The sequence below is a fragment of the Sorex fumeus genome, unplaced genomic scaffold (assembly GCF_029834395.1).
Source record: "Sorex fumeus unplaced genomic scaffold, SorFum_2.1 ptg000015l, whole genome shotgun sequence".
Classification (NCBI taxonomy): Eukaryota; Metazoa; Chordata; class Mammalia; order Eulipotyphla; family Soricidae; genus Sorex; species Sorex fumeus.
Window position 1 is genome coordinate 25,439,147 of NW_026606072.1, and position 18,624 is coordinate 25,457,770.

General features: G+C 37.4%; 1 protein-coding gene across 1 annotated transcript in view; it reads left to right on the forward strand.

Moving 5' to 3' along the window:
• The first annotated feature begins 10,223 nt into the window (after positions 1-10,223).
• LOC130021306 (40S ribosomal protein S2-like) overlaps positions 10,224-18,624 on the forward strand; it is a 110,082-nt gene continuing 101,681 nt past the window's right edge. Inside the window, exons 1-2 of the mRNA XM_056112033.1 lie at positions 10,224-10,229; positions 12,159-12,301. Of these exons, the coding sequence (XP_055968008.1) occupies positions 10,224-10,229; positions 12,159-12,301 (149 nt within the window). The remainder of the gene's footprint in view (positions 10,230-12,158; positions 12,302-18,624) is intronic.

Below are 18,624 nucleotides of genomic sequence, written 5' to 3' on the forward strand. Positions count from 1 at the left end.
TTAAAAACAAAATTCAGTACTTAAAACAGTACGTATTTAAAAAATTCACTTTAATTGGGTTGTTGCCGGAAATCTATTTTCACTACGCCTGAATGATTAATGACTAATTAATGATTAATGAGTTATTAATAGTTACTAGTAGTTATTAATATTAATAGTTACTTCCTTAGATTTTTAGACTTGAAATGTGGATAAACAAAGTTCTATGTTTAGTAATAAAAGTGTAGCAAGCAGAAGAATTAGAGACAAATACACCCTTGACAAGAAAGAAACTCCCCACCCCTTAGGGCAAGCTTTCTACTGAAGACTAATTCTTCTGTTCTTAAACAGTGTTTATAAGATAACATTTCCTAATATAAAGCCAATATTCTCTTTCTTTGGATAAAATGCACTTTTATAGGCCTATTCAGATTTCCCCCTTAAATTTTTTAAAAAAAATTATTTTCCCTTTACCCCTTATATAAACACTGTGGTTTACAAAGTTATTCATGACGATTTGTTACAGACATTCAATATACAAACACAAAGCCCACCACCATTGCACCTTCCCATCACCCATTATTTCCAATTTTCCCAATCACTCCTAAGCTGCTCCCATAGCAGGACCTCAATAATTTATTTTATATTGCTTGTTATAATTTGCTGGGCTGGAGTGATAGCACAGTGGTAGGGCATTTGCCTTGCACACAGCCAACATGGCCAACCTGAGTTCAATTCCTCCACCCCTCTCGAAGAGCCCGGCAAGCTACCGAGAGTATCTCACCCGCACGGCAGAGCCTGGCAAGCTCCCCGTGATGTATGCCAAACACAGTAACAACAAAGTCTCCAATGGAGACGTTACTGGGCCCGCTCGAGCAAATTGATGAACAACGGGAAGACAGTGACAGTGACAGTGAATTTGCTAAAGGAATGATCAAAAAATATTTCCTTGGAAGAAAGTGAAGATTTTTTTATCTCACCATGGAGCTATTAAGTTCTTGTGTAAGAGATTACTAAGAGATTACAGGTTAAGCCTGCTGTGTTATTATTTTGTTAATCCAGATTGCCTTCTACACTTTATCCTACCCAAGCTCATGTGCTACTCCTGGTTTATCTGTGTTGTAGAACTTGAGATGTTGCTCCAGGAAGTCCAAAATTTTCTATGAGGTGATACAGTTGGTGTTAAATTTTTAACTGGTGCATGACTGCCAGGGCTTCCAGAAATACAGGGAGATGGGGATGGTAGGCCATCCCCAACTCCACAAAAACCTGGAGATCTCAGTCCCCAAACTCACATACCTGAGTTTTTTTTAACATACTAATTTCTGGATGAGGCTTGTCCAGAGCAGTGGAGTTCAGCTGGGAGCATGGCAGCTCTTGTGAAGTGTGGAGATTTTTGGCTGCCAGGGCTCTGTTTGGGAGGGTGCTGGGCTCACCCATCCCCCTCCCAGTTACTCCAGATGACTCAACCTAGCATGGGGTCCGGAAGAATCTCTGTCTCCCATTAAAAGTTTATTAACTCTTTTGGCTCTTACTAAATTTGTAGGATTTACCTATTTTGTTGTAAATTTTAAAATGTATCAGCACCAAGTTATTTATATCACTGTTACTGTCCCTGTCCTCCCATTGTTGATCGATTTGCTCAAGCTGGCCCAGAAACATTGTGAGACTTGTTGTTACTCTTTTTGTCATATTAATTACGTCATGGGTAGCTTGCCAGGCTTTGCTGTGTGGGCGAGAGATACTATCAGTAGCTTGCCGGGCTCTCTGAGAGGGGCGGAGGAATTGAAGGTGGAGGAATCGAACTCGGGATGGCCAGATTGACTGTGTGGCTGTGTGCAAGGCAAACGGCCTACCCACTGTGCTATCACTTTAGCCCTTTAAATTTATATACTTCTGAAAAATAAAATAAGATATAAAAAATGCTTTTATTAAGTTATTTACAATTTTGTGGTTAATTAGCTCTATTCATTTCTACATGTATAGGTGTCACCATCTCCAAAGTAAAAAATTAAGAGATCTCTTCCATATGTGGGATAAAACAGAAACAGTAAGGAAACAACAAATGGTCAACATCATGGGAAGTGAAGATTTTGTCTATAGACTTGAATTTACATGTGGTGGGGAGAAGTTGGATGTGGTCTAGGGGCACTGGCAGAGGAAATCAGGCTCTCTGTAATGGGTTTGGTATTGGGATAATGTATGCATGAAAAATATGATTGACAGTATTGTGAAACCCTGTACCTCAATAAAAATAGTTTGTAATAATTAGAATTACATATATAATTTTATTTTAACCACTATGATTCACAATTTTACAATATTGTTAATGGAAGGGTTTTATTTGTACAGTATTCCAATGCTACATCCACCTCCAGAGTGCTTGTTTCTCTCTACCACGAGAGAAGCATGAGTTCATCCGTCACCCCCAGATCACTATTCCCAACCAATGTCATACATCTCACTGCTCTGGTTTGCTCCATTCTCTAAACCAGTTCTTAGATTCTGCTGGGTTTGGTTATCTATCATCCAAATACTTTATTACACCATTATTCTGATAATGAGACATAACAAAAATGAAAATCATTATATATAATATCCCTGATGATCATATATACAATAAGTGAGGGCCTGATACAACAACTAACTAATATGATATCATACTTGAAAACGAAAAAGTGAGAGCTTTGTTTCTAATATCAGATACAAGAATGTATTCTCTTAATAATGCTACCAATGTAGTGCTTTTAAGTTCTAACATGGCAGTTATTAAAGAGAATTCAAAACTGGAAAAATAAAGTAAAACTATCACCACTTGCTGAAGCCAGAGCAATATACTACAGCAGGTAGAATGCTTGCCTTGCACGTGGCTAACCTGGGATCAATATCTGTTGCCTCATATGGTTCCCCAGCTTGCCAGGATTGATCTCTAAACTCAGAGCCAGGAGTAAGCTCTGAGCACTGCCAGGTGTGACCCTCCAAACAAACAGAAACAAAATTATCACCATTTCATGACTCAGAAAGAAAGAGATAGACATAGAAAGATTGCATTCATCTGGGGAACATAAAGTAACAAAATAGGAGACTAACACCCGAGAATAGCCGAGATTAGTATCAGGAATTTTACTCCATGACCTGGAGGCCAACCACACATACTAGGGGAAAAGGGAGCTCAGATAAAGAGGAGAACACCAAATAAAGGTGTTGGGAGGATCCTCCCAGGATGGGAGAAGCATGCTGAAAGTAGACTATAGACCAAACATGAATATCACTCAATGTCTCTTTTGCAAACCACAACACACAAAAGGAGAGAGAGAACAGAGGGGAATGCCCTGCCACAGAGACAAGGTGGGATGGGGGGGATGGGGGGTGGGAGGGATACTGGGATCCATGGTGGTGGGAAATGTGCACTGGTGGAGGGATGGGTGTTTGATCATTGTGTAATTGAAACCCAAGCACAAAAATGTGTGAGTCTGCAACTGTACCTCATGATGTCTCACTACTAAAAAAATTTAATAAAAAAAATTATCACCATTTCAGATAACATTGTATACATTAAAAAAATTCATAGATTCTACTAAAATTTATTGGAATTTAAATTGGAAAATTTATTGAAATACCAATTTAGTAAAGTGATATGTTATAAAATCATCATACAAAAATTAGTTGCTATCCTACCTGTAAATTACAAGGCAGAAAGTAAAATTCTATTTACAATTACTTTTCTTATTTATATTTTTTGGGGCCACATCTGGCTGTGCTCAAGATATATTCCTGGTTCTGTTCTTAGGGATTGCTCCTGGTGGGACTCAGATATCAATCCCAGGTCTGTTACATGCAAGTCAAATGCTTTATCTTATGCACTGTCTCGGGATCCCTGAGAATTCTCAGGACTTTCCCCTCACTCCCAGCAAATAAGCAAATAACAAAATCCCTAAGAAATATAGGAAGAAATAAGTATATTGGACAATATACAACATAAAAAATTTATAAGGATTCACAGTATAAAAACGACTATTTAACCATTGTTTTATAAATATTAAATGCAATATCTACAAAAATCCCAGTAGCATTCTTCCAGGAATTAAAATGAACCTTAGTGAAATTCATATGAAACCACAAAAGTCTGAAAAATTAAAGCATTATGAGACAAAAGAATGGAGGCAATGCACTCCTTGACTTTAAATTATACTACAAATCTACAGTAATCAGAAGAGTATGTAATGGAGTCAAAACATACATGAATCAAAAGAATAAAATTGAGAGATAAAAATAAAAATCTTAAATGCAAATGCAGTCAATTTATATTAATAAAATGATTGATTCTATTCAGTTAAATTTTGGGACAATCTCTAATCTATGATTCCTAATGTACAATACCCCTTTTACTTTCTTTTCAATTGAACAGGCATATATTCATAATTATAGAACATTCAAATTATTACTGTGTCCAGTTCTTAGCATGGACGTTACAGTACTAATAATGGACTAAACTTATCCATAAATTATACATTTTGAGAAGGGGTAGCCTTAATTTTCAACCTTAAAATGGGCCATTATTCAAAGTTTATCTCAAGAAGCAGCTTTACCTTATTTGCTTTATAAGGAACATTTCATGAACTCCATTAAAATCTATTTTTCTCCCTTTTTATTTAGACAAATGTTGATGATTAGATATTGAATTTTTAATAAGTGTAAGAATATCGTAATTGACTGAGGTTAGAGACTTTCATTTGTAAAGCCTCATTCCAACTTCAGGAAAACTTTGCTGTCTTAAACATCACATATTGCTACTGCTCCGCATTTCATTCACCAAATAACTCCATTAATTACCAGCAACCAGACTTCAGTTTCTTGAGATGTTTTGTGCACCTGGTTTGCAGACGGGTTGTAGTAACAGAAGCTGACAGAAAACCCAGACCGCATACAGGCCAGAATGTTGGCTACTCTCAACTAATTTTATGTGTCTGTGGAAAACAGATCTTTGGACTTCTACCAGCTGAAGTTACTGTTTGCTGTTTCTCTATTCAACACCAATATTACTCTGTACAAACTTAGAAAAAGAAAAGTGACAGGACATTGAACAAGTTGGTGTCCTATTCAAACGACTACAAATTCTTATATTAAAATGAGACCATCTGAATCAAAACCTCCCAAGAATTTGAAGAGTTGTCATTAATTTTACATATTTTTATGTATTTTTCTAGTAAATGATATTTTCTAGTAAAAATTTTATAGTAAAAGTTAAGTGTTCCTCTGGAAAAAAGTACCCTAATATTCTGTATTACAATTCACCATTTATGTATGTATACCTTAGTTAAGAGAAGAGAAACATCTACTTTAAATAAATCTTAAAACATCTTTTACACATATGACATGAACTGAATGTTTGTAGTCCATCATATAAATATTTGAAGGAAAGAATGAGGCTTGGAATAAATAAATAAACAAACAAATGAGCAAGTAAATTTCCAAAAATACAAAAATGATTTGTTATTTCTGTGAAATCAGTCTCATCATTCCCATTTATTTTACGTTAGCATGTTTTGTAATATTATGGATAAGTATACTCTCCACCTCACATACTTTATTTAAACACCATGTTTTACAAAGTTGTTCTGATGATTTGTTACAGACATTCAATATTTCAACACTAATTCCAACACCACTGTCATCTTCCCTCCATCATTGTCTCCATTTTTCCAGTCACCCCTCAAGCCTGCACTTATCACAAGCAGACAATATTTTGTTTTATTTGATTGCTTATTACCACTAAATTGCTAATGGAATGATGAAAAAATATTTTACAAGAGGAAAATTTGTGAAAATTGTTGTATATTACCATGAGGACACCAAGTTCTTGTCTGAAGATTTACTAAGCTATTGTTGCAAGTCAACCCTTTGTGTTAATGTTTTTGTTAGTTGAGACTGGTCAATTTCTTTCTTTCTTTTTTTTTTTAAATTTTATTGAATCACCATGAGACAGTTACAAGCTTTTATGTTTGGGTTAAAATCACACAATGATCAAACACCCATCCCTCCACCAGTGCACATTCCCCACCACAAATATCCCCGGTGTACCTCCCTTTTCCCACCCTCCCCCTGCCACCATGGAAGACAGTTTTCCCCATACTCTCTCTCTACTTTTGGGCATTGTTTTGCTATATAGCTATGAGAGGCCATCATGTTTGGTCCTTTATCTACTTTCTGCACACATCTCTCATCCTGACCGATTCCTCCAGCCATCATCTTCTTCTCTATTCCAGTTGCCTTCTCCCCTTTGCTCATAAGGCAGGCTTCCAGCTATAGAGCAATCTATCTGTCCCATGTATCTACTATCCTTAGGTGTCAGCCTCATGTTATATTGTTTTATACTCCACAAATGAGTGCAGTCCTTCTATGAGACTGATCAATTTCTATATTACACCCTATCCTTCTATACTGTGCTATCAATGTTGTAGATATTGGAGATGTCATGTGCCCAGGAATGCATATATTGCATAAATATTCTGACAACTCTTTACAGGAGTCAGTTCTTAGATCTTGCATCACTGTATCACTGTCATCCCGGTGTTCATCAATTTGCTCGAGCAGGTGCCAGTAATGGCTCAATTCATCCCAGCTCTGAGATTTTAGCAGCCTCTCCTTACCCATCCTCCCCAACTGTGCTGTATTGGAGGCACTCTTAGGGTCAGGGGAATGAGATTTGTTATTGTTACTATTTTTGGCATACTGAATATGCCACAGGGAGCTTGCCAGGCTCTGCCATGTGGGTTGGATACTCTCGGTAGCTTGCCAGGCTCTCCAAGAGGGACAGAGAATGTATATAAGAGAATACGAGCAAGTATGTTAAACCAAACACATGTGTGCTGCTTTAGGTACATCAGTGGGCTAGACTTATAGTCTATAGTCTTGGGTCTTGTACTATTGAAATATTTTTTAATTAATCCCCTAGATAGAAAGTATTGCAACTTTTCTATTATAAGCTTATGGGATACCAAAAGCAATCATTTCACAATTATGAGAAGAGTACAATCCCCACCAAGACTGGGAATAAGAGCTCCATATAAGAGAAAGGGAAAAATTACAAAAAGATATAATTCCCCAAAGATCTGTACACAGAGTTAAAGCTGATCATTACATACCCCTTTTAGTTATATTACAAAAATCTTTATACTATCTTCAGCATTTTGGAATAAAATGCAAGGAGATTTGGCACTTTGGTGGTGGTGGGTTGTAATAACTGTGTGCATCAATACCATAAATGTCAACACTGTTGTGTTAGTGTTTCCAAAATTATAATAAGAAAAAAGAAGGAGGGAGGGAAGGAAGGAAGGAAGGAAGGAAGGAAGGGAGGGAAAGAGAGAGGGAGGGAGGGAGGGAGGGAAGGAGGGAGGGAGGGAGGGAGGGAGGGAGGGAGGGAAGAAGGGAAGAAGGGAAGAGGGGAGGGAAGGGGAGGGGAGGGGAGTTGATGAGAGGAGAGGAGAGGAGAGGAGAGGAGAGGAGAGGAGAGGAGAGGAGAGGAGAGGAGAGGAGAGGAGAGGAGAGGAAAGAGGAAAGAGGAAAGAGGAAAGAGGGACAAGATAGAAGTTTTCAGTTTCTCTAATCTGTGTAAAAATTCTCTGAAACAAAGGAAGAGAAGTAAATAGAAGCATTATTCTCATCTCCATTTTGTGGGAATAATGCTAGACTACAATAAAAGTTCTTTCCTGTCTTACTAAAAAATGTGGGGGAAACACTTGGACCTCTGTGTTCTCATTAGCCCCATGCTAAGATTGTACTCAGATCCACTATATGACACATCAGAGAACTGACAGAATCTTCCCATAATAGAAACACACTAGTCCAAATTAATTCTAGTTTACAAATGTCATAAAGAAAATTGGATAAAAAGATTTAATTTGATTTTGTTCAAAGATCAGGTGAAGGGACATGATGAAGTTGCTATAGGCAAAGAAAACTGAATTTTGCATAGTGTACTTAATTTTACAACTAAATGATTTGCCTCCAAATAATCTTATACTCCATTGAAATGCTTTCCACCTTGAGTAAGAAGAGGTAAAAAAAAGTCTTAATCATGGAAAGAATTGTGCAACAAAATGAAATATATACAGAATTTCCTTTAATATTAACTTTATCATTGAAGAAATAACTATAATTTTTCTTACAGAGGACAAACTTTGATAGAAATGTCAAAAGATTTTGGTTAACTTCATCTTTTTAATCTTAGACGTTTTTGGCTATTATTCACAGACCTTATTGTGGTTTCCTGAATAAAATTATGCCCTTTAGCATAGCAGCCTTACATTTACTACAGGTCCAGGATAATAAAAAGTCAGCAGCAGGAGAAAATATGTTTTATATGTTAGGCTAACTTTACTCAGAACTGGAAAATATTGGCAAGTGGTGCTTAATTATGTTACTCTAGCATAACAGATCTAAAAAATTTCCAGCCTGAGCAAACATAGCTAATTTCTAAGTACTTAAGATAGAATAACTATTTCCTATTTTTTAATATATAAGGCCCCAAATGGTAATCTTGCTTTTTATTACTAAAAATACCTTCCCCATTCAATTTTATTACATTATTATTTAAACTTCTATTTAAATGGTCTTGAAATATAAAATTAAATAAAAGTTGAGACAGAAAAATGTAAATAAATTAGATATGAGTAATTCTGATTTCTTTAGCAAGTTGGCTCTAAACTTATTATTTCTTTAATATTCAGATCATAATTCTTTCCATTAATGGTAGAGGATCAATGTACTAGTGATATACTGCTACATAATGAATTATCTAAAAACCTATTACTTAAAACAACACACATTTACTTACGGTTTCTAGAGGTTAAAAAGTCAAGGATGCCTTCACAGAGTGCTCCTGATCTGGTTCTTTCATGAGATTACAGGCAAGTTGCAAGAAAGGACTATAATCCCTGAAACCTTGGCTGGGCCTAGAGCGTCTGCTTCTAGGACTGGTATCTCTTGGGCCTGTTGCCAAGAGGGCTCAATCTTTACTGATTGCTGGCATGAAGCATCAGGTCATTGCCACATAGACTTCTCCCTGGGTCATTTCAGCATTCTCAGGAGCCGGTAGCTAGATTTCTCCCAAGCAAGCCATTCAAGAATGGCATTCATGTCGTTTACATTACCTTGGTTCAGAAGTCACATTCCATCTTTCCGTATTATTCTTTGGTTATACCGGTTATTCGCAGTCAATGTGTGAACACCAAGAGACAGAGATTTTTGATTTGAACTATAATAATTTAGCTGGTGAAGTTTTGGGAAAAAAATTAGTGACAGAAAGAATTCTCATACACAGGAAAGGTGAACTCCAAAATCATAGATAAAAGTTTAGGACAATACCAGTTAGCATACTATAAGTTTTTTTCTGAAAATGCTGGACAAAGGACTGGAGCGATAGCCTAGTGGGTAGGGCGTTTGCCTTGTATGCGGCTGACAGAGGTTCGATCCCTCCGTCCCTCTTGGAGAGCCCAGCAAGCTACCAAGAGTATCCTGCCCACACAGCAGAACCTGGCAAGCTCCCTATGGTGTATTCATATGTTAAAAACAGTAACAACAAGTCTCACAATGGATACGTTACTGGTGCCCGCTCAAGCAAATCGATGAACAATGGGAGGACAGTGGACAGTGCTACAGTGCTGGACAAAAATTTTAAAATGAACCCCAAATATAGTGACCAGAGCATGTTGGTCTTAAGATATAACTGACTTTTAGTCAATTATTTTACATAAATTTATCTTAAATCTTCCATGACCACTTACTTTAACTTCCTGATCCTTCCAAGCTCCAAAGAAACAGAGAATAGCAGGGGCCTCAAATGAAATTCTATAAATGTAAATTAAACTCAGGTGATAAAAATAAATTAGTCTTTGAAATGTAAGCAGTTGTAAGAATTGTAACCAAATTATTCTTTGGTTCTTATTAGCCAATGTTTGTATAAGTAAGAGCTTAGATTTTTAAAATTATAATCTGTTTATACATCCAAAAATATAACCTCTAATACAAATAAAATATATGGTCTTCACAAATACACATATAATAGAAAACATAATGAGGCATAAACAAGAAAACATGTTTGCAGTTTCTCACATCCTGTTGACTGATTGACTCATAGAGCTTTCTTTTTTGACAGAAACGTTCACAGAGAGTACCATGAAGTCTGGATTATGTTTCCTGTTGCACCACTCCCCCTTCATCCCCCAGGACACTACAGTTGCAGAATGACTGTGAGTCTCATAAAAAAAAAATGGTGCAGGCATGAGACTAGAGTGTTCGGTGGCCAAGAGCCATTCTTCTGGCCGGCACATGCAAGGGATGGATGAAGGACCGGGGAACAGAGAAACAAAGCCCCACCCTTGTTAGTAGTCAATTTCTTTTCTCTCCTCCCCACCTTAGTCTGATCTCTCCCCTTACAGCACAATCATAGTTGTAGTTTTGGTCATAGTGCCAGTCATCATAGTTCCATCATCCTAATCTCCTTGTAGACCTCTAGGTCTTCTCTTTCTAGTCCCTTCTTACCCCTTACAGCATAGTTATATAGAAATCGTAAAGGGTGGGGTACACTTAGGTGGGATTGAACATTATCACAACAACAAACATAGGTAAAGACACTCCTTCAGGGGAAGTTCTTGGGGGATTAACTCAAGGACAAAATCTCATCTGAAGTTTCAGCACTCTAGATTACTAAGAGATCCGCTCAAGGGCAAGATTCCATCTAGGATGTATTGCTTTCTCCTTTTCTCAGCTAATAATCCATTTAAATAATCATAGGAAATTTACTTCTTATACTATTTCTAGTCACTTTGTATGAACACAATAAGAAATATATTAAGCCTAAAGGTTGGCTCTTCCTGGGGACATCTCGCTATATATATATCCTAGACCACAGTCCTCAGGCCAGATTACTTTTTCCTAACCCCAGCAGCACACTTATTCAGTTACTTCTTTTTAAGTCAAGAAGATGTTTGTCCCATGATCATGCTCTTAACTTACTATGTTTATGGTGCTTAGTTTTTCTCCTTTGGATGCCAGGGTAGCTTACAGCTTCTCCTGGGTCCATCCAGTCCCTATTACTTAGAAAATATCGATATTACCTTTGGAAATTTTTAGTTGGAGGCTAAACAAGTAAGACTTAGGTTAACCATGCAGCAATCAAGGATGTTGCTCAAAATATAGAGGTGGAATAAATTGAAGAGCCTAGTAGCTCCACAAATCTGTGGTTGTATTGACCACATTAGAGTATCTGTTTATATAAACAGTACTCTTTTAATCTTTTGAAGCACTTCCACATATTTTCCATATTCCATATCCTTTCAACAGTCCTGGAGTCAAGTTGGGTAGGTGTAATTACATCTGGTCCTTTGGCTAGGAAAATAGATTCAGAGGGTAAATAAATGATTTGTCTTAGTGGGTAGGTCACATAATATTGAATATAAATGTTCCAATTCCCAGTCTGTCATATATTCCTCTACATCACTGCTTCTGAATTTTTAACAAATGACTGGGAATCTTCTTGAAATTACAGATTCTTAATAATAAATCTAAGGTGGGGTTCTCAATTTCTGCACTTCCTACAATATCCAAGGTGACTCAGATGCTATTGGTCTGTAGTTCTTAACTAAATCCTATCTAATCCAATCTCTAAATTCAATGTCAGCAAAATCAGTAGTTTTAAAAGTATAAAACACAACAAATTGTGTTTTAAAAGTATAAATTCAAGAGCCCTACCCTAGAGGGTTAGTATGTCTGGCATGAGTCCTTAATTTCTGCACTGGTAGAAGTTCCAAAAACGCGTTTGATTGATTGCCAATGCCGAGCACTTTAGGACACTAAGAATGTAATTATAGCTCCCATAATTTACAGTTTTAAAAGCTGCAGTAAATTTTTTTATTGCAATTGTTAGTCGAGTTTCATCCTAACTCACAAGGTAATTGAATTGCTCATATATTTATGGAATATTGAACTTTCATTTCTCTTCAGATTTTTATCCCTCATCTTTTGATCTGAAGACTTTCTTAAGAATTAGAATTTCTCTAATTCCTAGTGCACAAAAAATCTTAGCACTCTATAATGTCATACTATGTAGGTTTCACTCATTTTTGTTTAAAATAGCATCACTTACAAATTTAAGTCCCTATTTTCTTTGATCTTTTAAGATATCTCTGCTTCTTGGAGAATTTATTGTCAGGTGCAATTTTCATTATAATGCACATTTCAGAGGCCTATACGAAGATAAGGAGGAAGTGTTCAAGATGTACAAATCATTTCAAGAAGTACGTTTTGGAAGGGAAAAGAAAAGGTAACATCTGAATGACAACTAAAGAGATAGGAACCTCACTGCCACAGTTAAGTTTACCATGTGAACACATGGCAAAGACAGGATGAGATAAAAGCAAATTCTGTTAGGAGGCGTTAGGGGATGATGTGTCATGATCCTTTGGAGAGTTTAATAATTCCAGCAAGTTATCTAACATATTCCTGACTCATTGATCTAAAGGATAGTTTAAGAGCAGTCTAAGGATGAATTTGCTTTCTTTCTTTGGACGGATAACCTTGACTTTCAAATTGCTAAACTCTACTCTCCCACATTAATTCTATAAGTAGGAGTAAACAAAGAGAGAGACCAGAGGACACAGGAAGTTGGAAGAACGGTCCAGAAGCAGGCACTGTGGGTTCTTCTCATCCCCAAAACCTTACCCAAATCTTTGTTTTTTCATGCTTTTGTTTCAAGTTCCAAATACAGTACAGTCTCCAAAGCAAAGAGGCTCTCTAAGTTTACAGAGTTCTTAGTGTCATGGGAGTTTCTTCACAGCACATCCCAAAGCCAATTTATTTATCAAGTAGTTAAGACCAAACAACTTTTTAAGTTTTATGTCACATCAGCTAAGTGCCTATTGAGCACAGCACAACTCTTGAAATGAAATGAGAGGGGACACCACTATTTCTATTTTCTATTTTAAACTGATTATTTTTCATGGTAGTTGCATTTTATGGTACTAATTCCAACTTCACAAAGAAATGAAGTGAACAAATAGAATGCAGCAATTCAATGTTCATATTCATATTAGTTCATGCAGATTCCAAAAGCAATTGCTGTATTGCCTTCACACAATTTGAAAATTATGACTCGACCACCAAAAATTAAAGATCAAAACTCAGATTTCTGGTCTGCCTGAGACCTTCTAGTGATGTCTTAGGTGGGAAATAGATTAATTAATCTGAATTTTAATTTCTTCACCCTAAAGTTAGAAGCAATTGTTTTCCAGCATTCTAGAAGAAAATGCATCATAAGTACTTTTCAGGTAGAGTGAAATGCTATACATACAGTTGTAGTGTTCTCTTGAAAGTGATATAGTGATTTTATTATTTTGTTTTTTGACTGCAGATTCCCTTCTTCAAATAAAGCATCACTAACAGGTAAAACATGCACACACAGACACAGACACACAAAGACACAACACACACATGTGATTGTTAAGAAAAGCACGTGGGCACACGTGACTCGAATGTTCAGTGGCCGAGAGCCATCCTCCTGGCTGGCCCACGCAAGGGATGGATGAAGGATGCGGAACAGAGAAACTGTGACTGAGCCCCAGGCTGGTCAGTAATCATTTATTTTTCTCTTCTCCCCAGCTTAGTACGATCTCTTCCCTTAGAGCACAATCGTAGTTAAAGTTTTGGTCATAGTCCCAGTCATCATAGTTCCATCACCCTAGTTTCCTCGTAGATCTCAAAGTCCTCTACTTCATTATATCTTCTTTCTCATCTTGTCGTAGTTTCATAGTTTCTTTAGTTCTTCTAATACTCTCTTTCCCCTTACAGAATAGTTATAAGAAATCATGAAGGGTGGGTGTACACATAGGTGGGGTTGAACATTGACATAACAACAAACTAAGGCAAAGTTACTCCTTCAGGGGAAGTTCTAGGGGATTAACTAAGTAAGTAAAGTAAGTAAAGACCCTCCCGTTGATCATCGATTTGCTCGAGCGGGACCAGTAACGTCTCCATTGGAGACTTTGTTGTTACTGTGTCTGGCATATTGAAAACGTCACGGGGAGCTTGCCAGGCTCTGCCGTGCGGGCAAGATAATCTCGGTAGCTTGCCAGGTTCTCTGAGAGGGCCAAAGGAATCGAACTCGGGTCGGCCATGTTGGCTGCGTGCAAGGCAAACGCCCTACCGCTGTGCTATCGCTCCAGCGATTAACTAAAGGACAAGATTTCATCTGAGGGTTCAGTACTCCAGATTACTAGGAGATCTGCTCAAGGTCAGGATTCCATCTAGGGTGTATTGTTTTCTCCTTTCCTCAGCTAATAGTCCATTTAAACAATCATAAGAAATTTACTTTTTATAATATTTCTAGTCATTTTATATGAACACAGTAAGAGATATATTAAGCTTAAAGGTTGGCTCTTCCTCGAGAAATCTTGCTATATATCCCAGACCACAGTCCTCAGGCCAGGTTACTCTTTGCTAACCGCAGCAGGGTCCTTATTCAGTTACTTCTTTCTAAGTCATGACAAAGTTTGTTCCATGATTGTGCTCTTAAATTACACTTACGGTGCTTAGTTTTTCTCCTTTGGATGCCAGGGTAGTTTACAGCTTGTCCTAAGTTCACCCAGTCCCTTTTTCAGGACTCTGCTTTTTGGCATGTTAGGAAGTAATGGCAACTGAGGTTTAAGTCAAGTAAATATGATGGATGCCCAGGAATAAATATTATTCAGAGTCAGTTAACTCCCATGTTACAAAAACATAGCATCAACTGTCTTCCTATGTCTATACAAAAAGGACATTGCTGAACTGTGCAAAGGTTATAAAGAAAATCACAAATCACAAATCATCCTGTTAATCGTCGATTGCATCGAGCAGGCCCCAGTAACGTCTCCTTCATCCTAGCCCTGAGATTATATTCAAGGCTCTTTAGGAGTATGAGACCCATCATTGTTACCGGTATTTGGCGTATTGGATACACCACGGGGAGTTTGCCAGACTCTGCCGTATGGGCAGGCTACATTCGGTAGCCTGCCAGTTTGTCCAAAGTAGGAATGAGATAATAAGATGACATAATAATATATATATTTTTTAATTTTCAAATTTCTTTTTCCTTTCATGGTAATTACATTTATCACAATGAAGACAATATAATTCCAGAGCTATGTGCTTTGACTGTTCTGTATTTATGTTCAGGAACATGGTTCATGACCTGAAGAAGAGCATAAAATGACTTGGAATGTGAAAGAAAGATCTAGAACTTTTATATATTTTTCTGTGCTCGCAAAGAATAGTACATATGCCATTAATAAAAATAAAATATAATAATGGAGTCAAAGAGTTGAAGAAAATAGAAAACCAATATAGAATTATGAATGTCTGATGGAATTGTGTGTGCCTGGGGGGCACTGTTGTGGGACTAACTCAATAAACCTAAGCTCTCTGTGGGAGGAGCAAGGACAGCCCAATGTTATCCAACACACACACACACACACACACGCCCACACAATTAAACATAAGAAATCTGTGAAATGAAAAAAAGGTGTGCTGATATGTTCTTTGGACCCATTCCTTGTCCACTCTTTTTTCTACCTTTTTCTAAGAGAAATATTACTGCTACCTTTCCCAACCTTTCATTAAATTATCTTCCTACTGAACTTTTCTTGTAGGCCATTGGAAGGAGAATCTGAAGTAGTCCCCGCATTCTGTCTCTCCATAGAATTTTCAGTCTCGCTGTTCTTAGGCACAATGAAAGATTCCCTATTGTGATGTTCTCATGACCGTTATGGGGCCTCAGCTCTTCTCTTTGCTTCTCCTCCTCTGGGTGATTGTTGCTTACTGTACTTGGACACTGAGTGAAGTCTGAATGGCTGAGAACCTTATTCTGGGATCATTTCCTGACATGTTATTCCTTAGCTTCCTACAAACTTCTTTAGGCTCCTTTCTCTGTCTATCACTGGCTATGGCACAGAACATCTTTGAGCACTGTCACTGTCACTGTCCTCCCGTTGTTCATCCATTTGCTCGAGCGGGCCCAGTAATGTCTCCATTGTGACAATTGTTACTGTGTTTGGCATATCGAATACATCACGGGTAGCTTGCCAGGCTTTGCTGTGCAGGTGAGATACTCTCGGTAGCTTGCCAGGCTCTCTGAGAGGGGCGGAGGAACCAAACTGGGGTCGGCCATATTGGCCACTTGCAAGGCAAATGCCTTACCCGCTGTGCTATCGCTCCAGCCCTTTGGGCACTATTTTCTACATTCTATAACAATCAGACTTTAGTTTATAAGTTACATACATTCCATGATAAATGGAAAAGTGATTAGAAATGACTTAAAACATCAGATGAACTTTTATTATAACCCAAGCCTTTGTGTATTTGCACGAGCATTCTACACTAAAAGTTAACTCCCACTGAACTAAAAATAGGTACTTCTTTTTCTCCAAATGACACTTCAATTTGAAGACAAAATTCTGAACTGGTTAAAAACTCTTTTAACCAGTAAGATTCAGTGAGGATTAATGAAATCAATTATAGAAAAGTTACAATGGATTTTGGTTCCTGCTACTGATTCATGTTTCTATTCTAATCTTGATGTTTATGTTCAACAACCCACTCTGGTATTGTGCTCATTCCTTCTTCTTGTATTGTGGTTTCAGCACTTCCAAAGTGGTTTTAGGCATTTCTAATCCAAATTTTGGGTTCATGTACTCAGAGATAATTACCTTTGGTTGCAAGGAGGATGCATATATATGACAGAAGATAGAATTAGGCAATTATGGTTTGGGAATTGCTTCTCCAAATAGAAAAATTGAAATGCATATGTTTGTAAATAATTATGACCTAATGTGTAATAAGAGGTTTCAGTTTTTTTCTCCATAACTTTTTTTGTTTAAATTTCACTTTCTGAACTGCTGTAGCATCAACTGTTATGGAATAAAAATATCTGAGTAAATTACTGCCACATATAATAAAATGCATGACATCTCATATAGACTAAAAGACTATATAATGATGCTTACTACATTATATTAAGATTGCAACTTATCAGTCTGGCTAATGGACTATTATGAACTTGGAGGAAAACAGGATTGAGTCTTTTTAGTCATATATTTCTAGTATCAGCATAGATGCTTAGGATAAGGGAGGTTTTCAAAACATGAAATAAAGTAATGAATAAATGCAAGGCTGAATTAAGTTCAACTAATGTCACAGCACAATCTAACAATGGTGCTCCCTCAACTTTCTCATCGCCAAAATTCAAGAGCTGAGAGATCATTTACATAATTAGTTGTTGAATTAAATGCTAGTAAGATTTTACCAACTATATTTACATGAGATGCACGTAAAATTCTCACGATCACGATCACGACCATCCTGTTATTTGTCAATTGCTTCGAGCAGGCCCCAGTAACGTCTCCTTAGTCCTATCCCTGAGATTTTTAAAAAGGTGCCATATTCAAGGCTCTTTCAGAGTTAGGAGAATGAGACCCTTCATTGTTACTGGTATTTGGCATATTGGGTACGCCACGGGGAGTTTGCCAGACTCTGCCATGTGGCAAACCAGCTCCCGGAAGAGAACAGCGCAGAGTCTCCTGCCCCCGTGCCTGGCTGTCCTCGCCGGAGCCCCTTGGAGGGGAGTAGGTTGAGTTTCCCTCCCCGCCCCGACCAGGGCTTCGGCAGCTGAAGACCTCCAGGACCAGCCACCACCATGCTGAGACTACGTAAAATTCTAATGTCATGAAAAGGAAACTAAAGCAATATCAGCAACAACTTCAAACCAAATTTTCAAACTTTAGTAATTTGCTATGCTAAAGAAAAAGCTAAAAAATAAGGATTATGCAAAATATGGTAGATTAAGACAAATACTGAAAGAAATTTGAGGGACTAAAGGAAGGTAGTAAAGGATTTAAATGCATGATAGCTGAGGCAGAAAGTGGGAAGAAACTGTTGTGTATCCTCTTTCCTGCTAGTTACATAAATCATGGTCTATTTTGATGAATGGTTAATCTATAGCTGAATGTATTGCAGAATTAATATTAAAAATGTCTCCCAAACAAGTCTCATCTGATTATATAACCATCCATTTTTTTCCCTAATCACATGACATCATACTAGATTTGGAATTTTCTAAATCTAGCACTCTGCAATCCCACTGCTCACAGTTACCTATTAAAATTCCTTCTCTTGGGGCTGGAGTGATAGTACAATGGGTAAAGTGCTTGCCTTGCATTCAGCTGACTTGGGTTTGATCACGGGCATCCCATATGGTCCCCTGAACCCACCAGGAGTGATTCCTGTGCAGTAGGGAGTAATCGCTGAGCATCACTATGTATGGTCCCAAAACCAAATCCAAAGCCAAATAGAAAAACAAAACAAAAAAATTTCACCCCTTTAGTCAACTAACCAGCCATTTTTGTTGCTTAATGAACAACATATCTCATCCCAAGGTGTTATGACCCCCTGGGCCTCCAGGATATCTCAAAGGGGAGTGAGAGCTCTGGTCATTAAAAATGAGGGGTTTTTTTGATGTGGTTATAGTTGATAATATTTTATATTATGGTTTAGGACAGCATTTTTTAATCCTTTTGTACCTGTGAACTGGAACCCAGGGTTTTCAACCTTCCTATACCT